Below are 12,635 nucleotides of genomic sequence, written 5' to 3' on the forward strand. Positions count from 1 at the left end.
GATATCAGAGATACATTTATAGTATCATGTTGACGATAATTAATTGTGATAATACTAAGGGAAGACAAACAAATGGTGGTATAAACTCTATCGTAGCTATATAACATATATCATTTGTTAAAAAATATTACTTGATTTTCAATCCCAAAAAGCATTTGTTTTTCTTCTCTTTCAAATCTTTTAATATCTACCACAACAATGTGTTCTCATGATCTTGTTCACTTCTTCGTAATACCCTTTATGGCTCAAGGCCATATGATCTCCCTGGTCGATATCTTTTGATTTGAGTTCACTAGCTAAACCACAAATTAATTAATCTCTGTGCTGCAGCTTGTTGAAGGAGATACGAGAGGGTACATACAAGATTATTGACGCTGATATTGACTCTTATTGTGAACAGATTCAAAGAGTTAGAAGTCTATTATATATGTAAGAGAATATAAGAAAGCTAGAGGAGGAAAAGTACGGTCCGTAGGGCCTGTTGCTCTGTGTAACAACTTGCAAAGTTAAGAGAGGAGACAAGGTGTCCATTGGTCAATACCAAATACCAATGCCTTCAATGGCTTGACTTGCAAGAAAATGGTCCAGTACTGCTGTACGTTTGCCTTGGTAGTCTATGAAATCTTACCTTGGGTCGGCTTAAGGAGGTAAGAGTAGGCTTTTGAGCAATCTAATAAGCCTTTCGTTTGGGTTATAAGAGAATGGTGAAAATATGGAGAGCTAGCCAAGTGGACTCAAGATAGTGGATTGGAAGAAAGGATTAAAGATATTGGACTTGTGATCAATGGTTGGGCACCACAAGTGTCCATCCTCTCACACGCATCAATAGGAGGATTCTTGACTCATTGTGGATGGAACTCGACCTCGAGAAGGAGTTACTGCAGGAGCTCCATTATTGACATGGCCTTTGTTTGCTGAACAATTTTACAATGAGAAGTTAGTTGTGGAGATATTCAAAGCGGGCGTTAAAGATAGGAGTAGAGAAATATCAATGCAATATGGGAAAGAAGAAGGGATAGGAGTGATGGTGAGTAGAGAAAGTGTGAGAAAGGCTGTGGATGAGCTGATGGGTGATAGTGAAAGAATTAAGAAGAAGAGTCAAAGAACTTAGTGACTCAAGGATTTGGACGATGGAGGGTCTTCTCATTCAAAATATCTCAATGCCCATTCAAGGCTTTGGAAGAATGAGGGTCTTCACAGAAATATCGACCAAGTTATCTCAGGTTTATGGAGATGGAATAAGTGTGCAACCACCACCCCTTTTTGGTCCAGCATGTGTTGTTGTTAACCAGTAGTAAACTGGTTTTCTTTTTTGGTTGAACCTAGTTGTTCTAAACTACAAACATAGGTTTGTAATATCATAATGCAAATGATGAAGATTATAGATCATCATTATTTATATAAAAAAGTATGTAAATTAACCAACTGAGGTAACTCTTAGGCTTCCAAATACATAATGCTCTCAAAATCATCCCAAAAATAACTGGTAGGCAAAGACGGGCGTCTGGGTAATATGACTGATAGAAACCCTTCAATGAAGTTACCAGCCTCCAGATCGTAAATCATATTTTGTGACACTACTGCGTCATTCTGTATGAAGCATCTAATCATACCCTCACGGCTGGTACCTTGGACGAACAAGTCACCCACGGAGACAATATAGAGGTTTGAGATAGGCAGAGCAAAAGTCTTCTTAGTCCAACATTGACTATCGTCTTCAAAAACCCACAGATCCATCCTATCTTGCCTCTCGAGACAGGAGTAGTCAAAGACAGCAAGTTTTCCTCTATAATTCATGAGATTAGTGGCACGCGTGTCCCAGACGATGCCAGCTTCAACAGGTAATTTAATCAAATTGAACGTCTCGGACCGCATGTCAAAACTCACAACAACACATGTATTATCACCCGTCCAGGCCCCATAATACAAATGGCGGTCAATAGAGATACCTTGAGAGTAAGGACGATGAGGTGGGAAACTTTGGGTGATTCTCCTCCAAGAAGCTCCAGGGCCAAGTACCAACACGTGATGGTCGGATCTCACAACTCTTTCTTGTGTCATCTCCCAAGTTAGGCTAATCACTTTGTATTCCTCCTGAATAGAATCGTATCCAAAGTGGTTCCACATACTGGAGTCATCTCCTGTGATGCTCGATACAACTAATGGCAACTCCACCTGCTGCTTCGTTGTGAGGTTACAGATCCGCACTCTTGTCCCTATTCTGGAACACATCAATCCCCTAAGAGCGTTCACGAAGCACCCTCCTCCCATTCCCTGTATGGTCACGTGTCCTCCCATTCCTGGTATGGTCACATGGTCGAATCGGTAGACTTTACTAGGATATTTATCAGACAATGTTGAGCACAATGTGTAGTTGCCTTGGGCATCTTGGTCCACTAGATACAAACGCCGTTGACGTAGGAGCGATGGAGTTTTGCGGAAAAGATTAGCAAAATAAGGAGATGAGATCATGGAAGACCAGAGCTTTGAGACGCACTTGAACCTCATCAATAAATTCGCCGGCAATCTCGCCAGGATCTGCATCAACACATCCACAGGGAGCTCCGGAATGACGACGGCGACATGTTTTGAATCGGGCTTGGAAAGTTTTCTTCTATTCCGTTTCATCTTCTTCTTCCTCAAACCTTTCACGGCAGCTATACGAAAAGACAATCCCACCATAGCTTATTGATTATTGATAGATCTGTTTCTCAATTCTTTTGTTTGTCGGCTCTGTTTTTTGGTGAGTCAACCCTAGGAATTAGACATGTACTTTATACAAAAAAAAAACGGAAATTGTACTATTTCCATTTATTATGGAATTTTTTCTTTTGTAAAAATATCATATTTTATGAAATAAAAATATCACATTTACTAGATAATTTGAAAAGTATCATATTTATAGTTTATAATTTGAAAAATACACATATATCTCACATACCAATATGACCAACTAGATTTAATAACTAAAATCAACAATTATGTTACATATTTAACAAAAATCCCGCCCCAATCCTAGTATATATATATTGTTTTGAAAACTACACTTCTTCAATGTAATTGAGTGTTTCGTCTGCATATGCATACATAATCGTTTTACAAATATTTATCATTATATGGATAGTAAATATATATATTTTAAAAAATGATTTATAATAGAAAATATTTTTTAGGATAATAACACAATACATAATATTCTTAGATAATGATGTTAATTAACATTTATATAGTTTATATTTTTGGATGTATTATATGAATTTCTATTAATTATATAATATATAATTATTTATTAAGGGTAACAACGATTTTAAAGTGAAAATCGAAAAATCACTTCGCAAATAATAGTATAGATTATATTTTTGGATGTATTATATGAATTTCTATTAATTATATAATATATAATTATTTATTAAGGGCAACAACGATTTTAAAGTGAAAATCGAAAAATCAATTCGCAAATAATAGTATAGATTGATAAGATATTTTTATCCAAATTTAAGCTACAAAACTACATATCTTAATAACTAAATAGATATTTCAAAATTACATTATTATGATTATTCATGTGTAAGATAAATATATACTTAAGATATAAATATATTATATACTATTTAATCTTTTAAAATTGTATTGATAAATACAAAAGATCTTTATAAGTCTTATAAAAGCTATTGCTACAATTAAGTTTGTTGAGCTTGTTTGTTGCTCTTTTTTTCATTTTTTTTGTCATCGCTTGTTTGTTGTTCTAAGCTACAAAAAAGACAAACATAGGTTTGTAATGTCTCAATGATTAATCCTATTTGTGAAATGTACTTTCAATCATATGCTGATCTTGTCTTCATCTCTCATGTAAAGATAATCTTAATTGTAATTCCAATCACTTGAGATGGTGGGAGACACTGGATTTGTATTAGGAGATTCATGAAGAGAGTCAATAATACTTTTTCTAATTCTATATTCTCATCAATCTATTACTGTATCAGAGCCAAAATGCAAATCCTATGAATTGTGATTTATTTTCTTCCAACAGAGAAAAAAGTCCAACGATTTTTCTTCCCCCTCCCCCATGTTTAGTTAGTGCTACACTGGTGCTTTTAAGTCACGGATCCAATTTGTTACCGCTCTTGTTTAAGTTGTTGGTTACATTCCACTAGTGTTTTGAAAACCAGACCAACGGACCGTCTTAACCGGTTCCGAATTGTAATAAAAACCAAATTTGAGTTAAACCGGCAAATCCGGTCAAAAACCGGTGAAACTCGCTAAAATCAGTGACGCGGTTCGATATTAAAATTTGATTTTCTCAAACTCAAGTAAAAAAAAAATTCAAAAACTGTAATTTTTTTTTAAAATTCTTAAAAATTTCATATTATTTTTTAAATATCTATCTAATTAAATTATTTTCATTTTATTTTATATTATTTCTAAAGTTTTCATTTTACTTTCATATCATTTTTAGATTCTAACAATGATATAAATTTTATAAAAATAATTTTATAGTTATACATAGATATATATATATAATTACTTAAATTAAAATTTAAAACCCCGTTGAACCGGTCCGACCATTGAAACGTCATCAGAAGTTCATGCATGTAGCTTAACTGAGAACTAGAAGGTAGAACATAGTACAAGAGTATAAAAAACTTGGGTGCTTTCTCATTCAGAACTTCATGTTATGCAATATTAAAACAGGAATACTAAACTCCAATTAGCATCCAAAATAGTTTCAGAAACGTGTTCATTAGATCATACAAGACAATGCCACTGTAAGCCTCTCCAGCTATGTCTTCTTTAAAACTATATGCTTGGAAAAATTAAGATTGCCAGAACGGTTTCAATTACCATAAGCTCCTTTAAGAAGATGCTTCAACCACCTTTCTTCCTGGATGTCTTTAAGAAGATTGCTGCAACTTCAAGAGGTCTCCTCCCAAGAGTTCAATGAATATTTCAAGCAAAAAAGATACGTATATATAAATTAATGTTGAATCCTGAGAGCTAGGATCAGCTGCTGTATCAACATAGTGATCTCTGAATCTGTTTAAACTCCTTGGCGACATCAATCATCTTCGGTCTCTTTTCCACACTCCTCTCGCAGCATCTGAAGGCAAGCTCAACAATTTTGTCAACTTGAAATCTTTCAGCCTCCACAATGTCTCTCACTCCAACCCGGTATATGGTCTCAGTAAACTCTCCTTTCTCTTGCAACCCTCTTACATAGTATATCGATGAAGCGCACATCAGACCGAGGAGCTATACCATGTCTTCCAATCAGAAGAACCATCATAAAGATTCCAAAGCTATAAACATCAGCCTACTCTGTAACAATACTCGTATGTAGATAAGAAGGATCTAAATAAAAAAAAAAAAAAAAAAAGAAGGATCTAAATATCCGGGCCATCCCATCACTTGTCTTCCATTTGAGACCTCCGGGAGAGTTAGAGCAAGGGAGAAATCCGACAGCTTAGCTGTCCAGTTCTTGTCCAAGAAAACATTCATGGGAGTTATGTTTCTGTGTACAATGATCCTAGGGAACTCTGTGTGTAGATAAGTAACCGCACTGGCTATCTCCTTAGCCACCTTTAGTCTTACATCCCTAAGGTAAGAACTTTGTATCCTTGGAACCTATACCTCCTTGGTGTCCTAAAGCTCCATTCTCCGCGTGTTCAAACACCAGAACTGGACAAGGGAACTCGAGACAGCATCCCAACAGCTTCAGGAAGTTGATGTGATTGGCACGAGCAGATATGACAATGTCGTTGTAAACAGCTCCAATTCCATCTCCATCCCCTCTGACTTTCTCCTCAGGATACATCTTGATCATGTAAGATCTATCTTCAATGCTACCGGTGAACCAAGTGTAGTAAAGGTCACTCGTTACATAGCGGCTTGGATCAAATCCATTTGTGGCCTTGAGGATCTGATCAGAAGAGAAGCTTCGGATAGGATTGGTTTTACCGTTGCATCCAGCAATGAGCTCTTTGAGAAAAGTGCTTCCGTTGTCCAAGAACCATTGTTTCCTCCTCTCTTTTCCCTTGTTTCTCCAGAACTTCATGGTCTTCTTCAGATCAATAAAATGTTAATGGCAGTCAAAGTTGCCTTCTGGTGAAGATAGTGTTGAATCTGAGGCCATTAATGTTTCAGAAAGTCAACTTTTATTAGTCAACAAGTTTGAAAACTCACTCTTCTGCACATGGGAGTCTGAATGGTCAACACAAAACATTTCATGACGTTTCAGCTTTGAGCCTAATCCTGATGAACAGTTTCAGCAAGAACCATCTCTAGCAGGTTCTTGAAACTATGCTTCCTGCTTTCAGAACCTAAAGTTTTTTTTTTTTTTGTCTCAGTGCCAGGTCAAGAAACGTTCTCATCTGACCACCCCCATGTTAAATCTGACAGACCATTTGATATTCAACCAAGTATGGTTGTCTTCCCATCAGAAGAACCAACATAAAGATTCCAAAAACTAAACACATCTGAATATGCCATAAGTATCCCAAGAGACAATTGTCTAGGATTCTTAGAACAGACGCTGCGTTAATTAAGAGCAAAGAGAGGAAAGCCAACCATGAAAAGTACAATACTTTGTGGCCAAAAGCTGTTCTTGAAGCACTTGATGATGCTATCAAAGAGCACATGGAAGGTTTTAACTGGTGGAAGGGTGTGTGTATGTTCATCTCAATTGCTCAAGGCTCTAACGAAGGCATTGATCTCTCTAACTTTTTTCTTATGGTAACAGGAAAAGAATGTGGTGACCGTGTTTAGTGCACCAAACTATTGCTACCAGTGTGGAAACTTTGCAGCGCTTCTAGAGATAAAAGACAAGGAGCATAATTTTCCTCCAGTTTGATCCAGCTCCTCAGACAAGCCGATCCTAAAACCTATGCAATGCCATCTGCTCAGCATCGAAAAGAGAATCAGGGTGGATTTTACTAAACACAACCAAGAGCTTTCTTTTTTTGTCCATCTGGTATGTTTCTAACCTCTTTAATCTCCAAGAGAACCTGCAGGTTCCTTGTAATCATGCTCCAACACCTTACCAATAAGCTTCTCAAAATCATTACAGGGGTAGAGCTGATGTCTGTCTGTGCCAAATAAGATCAACATCATAAGTCGGAACGCAAAACCGTTTCAGTTTTGAACATATGGAAACAGCGTGGATTGTCTCCTTAAGGGAGACTCACTCTCATATTCTAAAACAGAGCCAAAAAACGACACGACATCAAAGCTCTGAGCATTATTCCAAAACCGTATCAATAAATTTCCATATTAATCCTGCAGTAGGATATAGTTTTTGAAAGTGTAGAATTTTCATAGAAAATGAACTTCAGGGTTTTTGGTCTGGCTTATCTTCTGGTCTTTTTCTGTGCTGAGAAAACAGAGACAAAACAGCAAAGAGAAAGGAAAGATTGGCTTCTTGGGATGATGATGATGTCTAGGTTTGACATTGCCATGACGTGAGCACGACAAAGATATATAATAACGACAAGTCTTTAAACTCTGATTTGTCTTGACATTAGGGTAAATTGTTTTCACTGCAAGAAAAAGAAACCACCATAAACAGAGAAGGGAATAAAGGAAGCATAGTAATATACAAACTAGGTGTTACCGTGAGCTGAACCAGAATTCATGAGCACAGCGTTAGTTCTTTTTGTATTGTGTAGTATGACTTAGGTCGTCTAAGGCACCTTCAGTGACATAACTTAAATAATTTGCCTTGAGTAGCAAGGAAAAGATTCGGATATTTATTTCATGTCTACAAACAAGACTTTAATCAAATACGAAGAAAAACACAAACAACAAAACATAGAAATGATTAAGTATTTAAATTGGATTATCATTTCAAAGTTTTGTTTATGTGCTACAGAAATGTTATAGAAGAGCTAGGACTGGAAAGGTAGATTACAATTACAATATGCTACTATCATCTAAAAATTTAGGCAATTCCTCTAGTGTAAAGTCTTAACTTTAAGAGTGGAACCGTGTTAGAATATTTTTACTATAGGTGTGAATAGGCCTGGGACGGATCAGATATCCGGACAATTTTAAGGTATCCAGATCCGTATCCTTATCCGGTGGATCCATAATTTTATTATCCTTATCCGGATCCGGGGTTCTCGGATATCCGGGTGTCGGATATCTTTCTAAAAATTATAATAACTGGCGGATATCTGGATCCGGATTTGGATCCTTAAAATAAAGAAAAATTAATATTAATATATATAAAATATTAACAATAATTTTAAAATAAAAAAATATATAATGTTTTTAATTATTTCTATGTATAATATTACAAAATTTACATAAAATTTATATATACTATTATAAAAATGAAATATATTAAATAAAATTAATTTTTATATATAGATATTATTATTTTTGAAATAGTTATTAATAAAACTTACGGATCCGGATATCCGGACTAAAAATTAAAATATCCGGATCCGGATTTGGCTTTGACGAATCCACCATTTTATTATTCGGATCCTGTTGCAGGCACGAAAGCTGGGTCGATGGATTGGATGGGGGATGGGTCGATCTTATCGGTAAGGATGAAGACCGGATGGAACGATGGTGAAGAGGGCTGACTTGCTGTTCCTTTTAGTCCAATCTAACCTGGAAACAATGAAGAACAATGAGTTTATGAATAATTAAAATAATAACAGAAACTGAAAAGATAAAGGGATGGAGTGATTGATGAATAGTTGTTTGAAGATGGAAGATGGATAGATGATGATTGACTCTCTCAATGCGTGGGTGCTGATTGACTCTCTCAATCTGTGTCTCAAGGCTCCTCCTGGTTGCGTAGATACGCCGTTTTGACTGAACATATATCTTTGTTGGTCCTTCGGTTGGCTGAATTGTACGGTTGGCCCTTGGTTCAGGTGTGGTTTCTGTGCCTATATCAGATCCGGATTCGGCCCCTCCGGATATTCGGATTTTCGGATCGAAGCCTGCTCGACGGTTGGTGTGTAAAAGTAGATTGATATTGGTAATAAAAAAGGATATTGGTAAATATTTTCCTAAAAGAGAGGAAAAGGCAAGAATTACTATTATTATTTATTTTAAGAAGTATTGAAAAGGGGAAAAGGTACAATTCTATGTGAGTTCTGTTTTTAATATAAAGTCCATATGCTTATGTTTAACCCGTTGACTCGCAAAATAAAAGTATAAACTCGCAAACCGAGAGAGAGTTCAGAAACATATCTCTAGACTATAGTGGGGTTGTCTTTTCGTATTGCTGCCCTTTCGACGAAAGGATTATGGAAGAAGAAGCAGTGTCATCTTAACCAATATAATAGTCCTGGGCAAAATACGGAATGTGAACCTTTTTATAAATATTTTTTATATTTTCTCTTTTATAAACAAGGAAAAAAGAGAAGAAGGGATGAGAAGCCCTCGGACGGCGAAGAGAGAAAGTGGCCGCCGGAGGCAAGATCGGGACTTTTGTTTTCGAGAAGTTTTTAGAGAGAGAGTTTTTAGAGGGAGAGTTACTTAGAATAATTTTATTTTTCGTTTCCCTCTTTCTTGATTCTCATGAATGAAAATAAAAGGTGTCAAATCTAAGAATGAGAATTGTGGAGATGGAGTGATGATTTGTGCCATATGTGGGAATATGTTTATAGGATTAGACTGAGAAATTTCTGAAAGGGCTAGAGAGGGAGATTGATGAAAAGAATAGAAGGAATAGGAAAAAAAGAATAAAAGGAAATAAAATAAAAGGAAAATATAGTCCTCTCTTAATTTGTCAAGGAATAATTGTAGTTTTTTATTCTTTAAATCTTAAGGAATGTTAAGGAATCATAGGTAACAAATATTCCTTGTAAATGGTGCAAATTGTAAAGAATGTTAAGGAATTAGCTATTCCCACTTATTTCCTTGGTCACCATTTGGATACGTGGACTGAATATTTTCCCTAACTAAAACGGTAGATCTAAAGGTGGAAGGAGCAAGAGACTGTTGAGCCTTGAGCTTTGACAAATTTTATGGGCTTAAGTAATTATTAAACTCGTTTGTATTTTGAAAGCCCATTCAAAAGAAAAAAAAAGTTGATGACGTGGACACTTTAATTGGAGAGAAAACTCTCCTATATTATTATATATAGAAGACTAGATTTTATATTCCTCGTACAAGCGAGTCTATTTTAATATTTTAGTTTAAATTTTAAATTTACAAAATATAATAATTTATAAAACTTTATTTTATGAAAATGTTTAAAATATGATGTTTTTTTTTTGTTTTTTCGACTTATGTTTGTCTATAAAATTGTCTTTAGCTTGTTTACCATTTAATATCTATCTATTTATATTTATATTAAAATTTGTGTTTACATATAATTATATACTATTAAGAAAAGTATTATTAGATAGATTTCTCAATACATATAAAGCACAATTATACTATCGTAAAATATTTTTATCGTACATTTTACCTATATTTTTTATTTGAATGACACAAGAGATTAATTTATATGCATAGTAATTAACTTTGCTTTTTATTTAGAAAAGTTTTAAACTGAATGTGTGATTGTTATATATTTATTATGTGCAGATATGTATTTGAAATAATTTTAGCTATTCTTTAAAAATATATATATGTGATAGTATAATATTTAGATATAAATTTTTGTAACAATACTATTTTGCTGAACATAACTAATATTAAATATTTTTGTTAGATAATAAAATAGATCAAAAACTATTTAATTTTGTTAGATAATAAAAAAAGAATTGATGACTATAATTGTTTTTTAAATATTTGTAGACTACACCTACTTTTAGATTTGCTTCATTAAGCATATTTTGTTTAGCTTCTATAAGGGTTATGTTTGTATTATCTTTTAAAGCATGTGTCGAAACATAATATAAAGTGTTGATAAAAATATTAACTGCTGATAATTTAACAAAATGTAGTTCATATAATTGGATTTCTCTTGTGAGTTGTCAGTAGCGTTTTGATAAAAAAAAGTTGTAAACTCAATGAAAGCGAAATAATAAAATGGTTTAAGAAAGAAAAGAATTAAAACCAGGTATTATTTTAGCTGATTTTAGAAACTTTTGTGATATATTATCAGTTTGGATAATTTTTTACTTTATATCTATTTTTTAAAGTTTTTATTAGGTTAGCAGTTTTGATATCAATTACGTACCCATCAACTTCAATAGGAAAAGTTTGGAGAGGACACCTAGCTCTCCCATCTTCTCGAAGATAGCCTCTGCTTTGTTAATCTTTTGGTAACATCTCGTGTAGGTGTTTAAGAGTGTAGCTAGCATAGCCCTTAATCTTCTCCGGGATGTTTCTTTCGAAAAACTTATCAGCTTCTTTCAAACCCAACACTTTCTCAGTATATCTTCTGGAAAAAGATTGATCACAAAAAAAAGATTGATCACCTCTTTTTCACAAAGCCCTGAAGATACCTCAAGTGCTTTAGTGAACTTATAATTTGAGTCACTTAGACTCTTGATAGACGACAAAAAAAAAAAAAAAAGACTCTTGATAACTGATAAGGTCTCTCAAGTGTGAAGGCTTCACTTGATTCCCATTTTTTCCCACTCTTCCAGCAAAGGAGTGATTGGTTTATTATCACATCTTTTGTTCCTTACCGTCCTTCATAAGTATCTCTACTTGTTTCACCATTCCCATTTTGTGAAAACCAGACACCAACATAGTGTGAAACGCACAAGAATGGAAGAAGATGAAACTGTAACTTTGGTATTTCATTCAACTCAAGAAACCCTAATACATCGCTAGCCTCTTATATATATGAGGAGGCACAAGGGTACATCTTAACCTAAAGCTTAAGTTAGCATACGCCAGCATCAAGTAGCTGGAATCTGTTCACGGTAAGGATAGGATGCTCTGATCTCCTCTGAGCTGGCTTCTCCGTACACACAAGACGACAAGAACTCAAGTTCTTCCTTTTACTCAGAACTGTATCAACGGCTAGTATCGAAACTTCAGTGGGCTTAGCGGGCCTGTCAACATGTTTCTCAATCGGCCCAGAAGCCATTGCGAAACCTTCTGTACCAGCTGGAGTCTTTGAGGAAGATAGACTAATACACCCCCTCAAACTTGGAGTGGGTGGTAAAGACACGCCAAGTTTGCTGCGGAGTTTGAAGAACGGTTCCTGACTCAGAGATTTCGTGAAGACATCCGCAAGCTGGAGAGAAGCAGGAATGTGCTTGACTTCCAATGATTTAGCTGCAACCCTCTCACGCACGTAGTGATAATCAATATCAAAATGTTTTGTACGTTTGTGAAACATAGGATTAGCCGTGAGACAGACTGCAGATAAGTTATCACAGAGAAGGAGAGGAGTTCGTTGTTGTTGAAGCCCCATAATACGCAGAAGGTTCTGTAACCAGACAATCTCAGATGCAGCAATAGACATAGTCCTATATTCTGCTTCAGTAGATGATTTTGAAACTGTGTCATGGCGCTTTGCGGACCAAGAGATGACGTTAGTACCAAGCAACGTACAGAAACCTCCAGTGGAGCGTCTTGTGTCCTTGCACCCAGCCCAGTCACTGTCGCTGTAGCAAAGTAGAGTAGAGTCTGAGTTAGCTTTGATAGATATGCCCATGTCCACAGTGCCTTTGACATAGCGCAGTATACGTTTTAATAGACTGAAGTCTGAC

At 35.2% G+C, this 12,635-nt stretch overlaps 2 protein-coding genes across 2 annotated transcripts; both read right to left on the reverse strand.

The window, feature by feature from the left end:
- Positions 1 to 1,370: 1,370 nt before the first annotated feature.
- On the reverse strand, positions 1,371 to 2,762 carry LOC106424915 (putative F-box protein At3g52320). The gene has a single exon (XM_048741085.1). The coding sequence runs from the start codon at positions 2,680 to 2,682 to the stop codon at positions 1,438 to 1,440; it is 1,245 nt and encodes a 414-aa protein (XP_048597042.1). The 5' UTR covers positions 2,683 to 2,762; the 3' UTR covers positions 1,371 to 1,437.
- A 1,874-nt stretch (positions 2,763 to 4,636) lies between these two features.
- On the reverse strand, positions 4,637 to 6,998 carry LOC106364877 (serine/threonine-protein kinase ZRK1). The gene has a single exon (XM_013804361.3). It carries the CDS (start codon positions 6,050 to 6,052, stop codon positions 5,594 to 5,596), a length of 459 nt encoding a protein of 152 aa, XP_013659815.2. The 5' UTR covers positions 6,053 to 6,998; the 3' UTR covers positions 4,637 to 5,593.
- Positions 6,999 to 12,635: the final 5,637 nt, after the last annotated feature.

The sequence above is a fragment of the Brassica napus genome, chromosome A9 (assembly GCF_020379485.1).
Source record: "Brassica napus cultivar Da-Ae chromosome A9, Da-Ae, whole genome shotgun sequence".
Taxonomy (NCBI): Eukaryota; Viridiplantae; Streptophyta; class Magnoliopsida; order Brassicales; family Brassicaceae; genus Brassica; species Brassica napus.